The 3,017-nt window shown below is 35.3% G+C and overlaps 1 protein-coding gene across 1 annotated transcript; it reads right to left on the bottom strand.

Annotated features, from left to right (window-relative positions):
* Nucleotides 1-2,584, bottom strand: LOC143551382 (vesicle-associated protein 2-1-like). The gene is made up of 7 exons (XM_077041832.1): nt 2,448-2,584; nt 1,113-1,183; nt 952-1,033; nt 755-870; nt 546-662; nt 390-464; nt 1-307 (listed from the first exon to the last, which is right to left on the bottom strand). The coding sequence occupies exons 1-7, from the start codon at nt 2,506-2,508 to the stop codon at nt 146-148; spliced, it is 684 nt and encodes a 227-aa protein (XP_076897947.1). The 5' UTR covers nt 2,509-2,584; the 3' UTR covers nt 1-145.
* Between the last annotated feature and the right edge of the window lie 433 nt (nt 2,585-3,017).

Here is a 3,017-nt window from a genome sequence, read left to right as displayed (position 1 = left end):
AAACAGAGATGCAATTCGCCATGGTCAAATACTCAAATGTACAAAGACAAAAACACATACAGCCATCAGCTTTGGATAATTTGCATAAGAATGAACAAAAGAATCATAATCATCAGTCGGCGGTTTAAGATAATTATTCAGTTATTCATGCAGTTGGTGGCGGTGTAGGAGACGACATTGGCGGTGGTGGTGAAGATAAAACCAGCTTTAAAAGCAACCCGACCATTATTCCAATCAGTCCAGCCGTTATCGCAAGTCTTATCGAGAATCCATGACTCTTTTTTTGGTTCCTTTTCTTTAACATATCCTAAAGATAGGCAATAATTTGATCTTGTAAATATAGACTCATTTTAACCACCTATAACAAGAGGGTAAAAAGGTAAGTGTACCAGTTCCTGTTGCAGCTGAGTTGCTCCATTCACAGCTGCATCTCTAGCAGCTCTTGCAGTCTGAACCTCGTGATTCTGTATTATAAGAAAAAATCATAAATAATCTCCTGAAAGAACATTGAAGCATAAAAAAGAACTGTTATTAAATAAACTCACAGAGATAAATTCAGAAGTTGGTTTGATGTTATTATCTGAATTTACCTGATTAGTGCGAGCAACATAAACAACTTTAAGCCTGTATTCCTCTAACTGCTTACCGGCTTCCTTGTTAAACTGGATGCAACAAGTATGACTCTCAACTGTTACTTATCATTTCAGTGAAGCTTAAACTGATTGGAATATAATAATATTAATAATATTCTTACAGTAGTTGCTGATAGTTCTTCACTATCACTATTAGGGGGCACAGGGGTGCATTGTAAAAGAAATTTATCTCTACATTGCATATCTGGGGGATGCTGAAGTTGAGCTTGAAGGGTAACTGTATGTACATCAATAAGTTTGACTTTTCAGTTAAATGTCAAGACAGTTAAATATAGCAGTATCATAAGTCATAACTTACCTCTTATTATACATGTATCCCAAGGTGGTATAATACCAGTGTTTGGACGAACAAAGTATTTCTTCGGCGAAGTAGTTTTGACCTATCAATAAAACAAGAATTTTGAATAACATAAAGTGATATGCTTTGAACGAACTGAATTTTGGGTGAAGGTATTATACCTTAAAGGCAATATTCTTGTCTGTGGCATTATAAACTTTTAAATCACAGTGGCTCGGTTTCTCTAGTTCAACTGTTGGAATCAACATCAAATAGATCATTAACAATACTAGGTGCTTAAATATAACATGTAAATTTTATTTGTAGAAATGAAAACAAAACTGTTATAATAAGTTGTTGCACAGGGCCATACTACTGTAACTATCTAATCATAATGGATTGATCTATGTTGCTATTAGCTTTTATGAAGTTTCCTCCTTGCACAAGGCAAGTATATCCTCTCACCCTGCCCCTCGAAATTTGAGCGATGATTATAAAAATAGTCATGATGCAGCTTTCATTCCTTATATAGTTATATCATCATGTATCCTGGTAGATGTTATAACTGCTTCCATTTCAAACAGGTGTATTAGGGAAGATGTTCTTATTATAGCTAATCTTCCCTATTCATATTCATTTGCATACATTTCACTAGTCTTCATCCATTAGACCTAGATCTCCGCAGGATTCAACGTTAGGCAGTGATTTTCAACTCAATTTTTCCTACAATACACAAATTTCCTCAAAAACACTAGTTGCATAATTTCAATCTACAGATTCAAATCTTCAGGCACAAATAGAAAGCATTTGGTTCTAACTTCTAATTTCATATACAACTCAAAAAAGCAGAACCTTAATTAAAAGTTAAAACCACTTGATTCAACGCGATCCGAAGATCAAAACCTAATTGCTAATTTCTAACCTATTTGATCAACAACAAACACATGATATGATTATCTGTAAAACTACTAACGTAAACGGAATCATATACATCAAATCTAAACTCATCATATCCATTAGACCTAGATCTTCAAAGGATTCAACACTAGCCAGTGATTTTCAACTCAATTTCTCCTAACACAAATTTCCTCATAAATATCATCACTAGTCGCATAACTCCAAATCTACAGGAACTAATGGAAAACAGTAGTTTCTATATACAACTAAACAAAGCAAACCTTCATTAAAACCACTCTATTTCAACACGATCAACCCGATCGAAACCTAATTGCTACATTTCTAACCTATTTGATCAACAACTAACAAATGATATAATTATCAGTAAAATTACTAACTAATATACCGGCAATCATATACATTAAACAAAACCTTCATTAAATCCACTTGATTCAGCATTTCAACGCGATCCGCCCGATCGAAACCTAATCGCTACATTTCTAACCTACTTAATCAACAACAAACATATAATAAATTAATTATCATCATAAAACTACTAATATAAACACAGAATCATATACATTATAACATTAACATGATAACATCCAAATCATACTCACCTTGAAACCTGAGCTCCTCGGAATCAACAGTAACTAACTTATAACCGCCACCGCTCGCCATTGACGCACAGATCGCCACGCTAAAAGCCTAAATATGAATAAATAATGTAACACGTGGCATGGATCGCCGATGGAAACGAACTGAATTGAAGTTATTTTACGGTGGTGAGATTGAACGGAATATTTGTATGAATGGAATTGGAACGGACACGTGGCGTGGTGGAGTGAGTAACCGTCGGAATTGGAATTGGATTCCGGTGATAATGCGGACGTGAGAGCGTGTGTATGTTTCTGACAATGGATGTGTCTAGTTGTACTTCAGGGGATGGGGACTTCGGAAGGTATCGTGTTTAGTGGTTTACGTGAATGGTCCGTGAAGTATTTACGTGGTGTAGGAATCGTCCTTTAGGTTCGGTTTTGTGTGATGTTTTGTTGGTATAGAAGTTAGGGTTTTTCACGAGCCAAAACGAGTGAGGGACGGATTGTACTCAATTTGGATCGGATCTGATAGAAAGTTAGATGTTTTATTCGGTGTTGAAAGCTTGGCATCAATAGATTGGAACAATCGCA

This window comes from Bidens hawaiensis, unplaced genomic scaffold (genome assembly GCF_021521415.1).
Source record: "Bidens hawaiensis isolate Kalapana, Puna unplaced genomic scaffold, B.hawaiensis_p1.1 tig00016379_1, whole genome shotgun sequence".
Taxonomy (NCBI): Eukaryota; Viridiplantae; Streptophyta; class Magnoliopsida; order Asterales; family Asteraceae; genus Bidens; species Bidens hawaiensis.
The sequence above is the reverse complement of the archived record's forward strand: the minus strand, read 5'-3'. Positions and strand labels throughout refer to the sequence as shown.

Bases quoted from the DNA above. Each gene is read 5' to 3' on its own strand.
- LOC143551382 (XM_077041832.1), bottom strand. From the start codon at position 2,508: ATGGCGAGCGGTGGCGGTTATAAGTTAGTTACTGTTGATTCCGAGGAG. The intron at 871-951 runs GTAAGTTATGAC...ATGTACATACAG, and splicing joins GGATACATGTATAATAAGAG to TTACCCTTCAAGCTCAACTT. The intron at 663-754 runs GTAAGAATATTA...TGTTGCATCCAG, and splicing joins AAGAACTATCAGCAACTACT to TTTAACAAGGAAGCCGGTAA.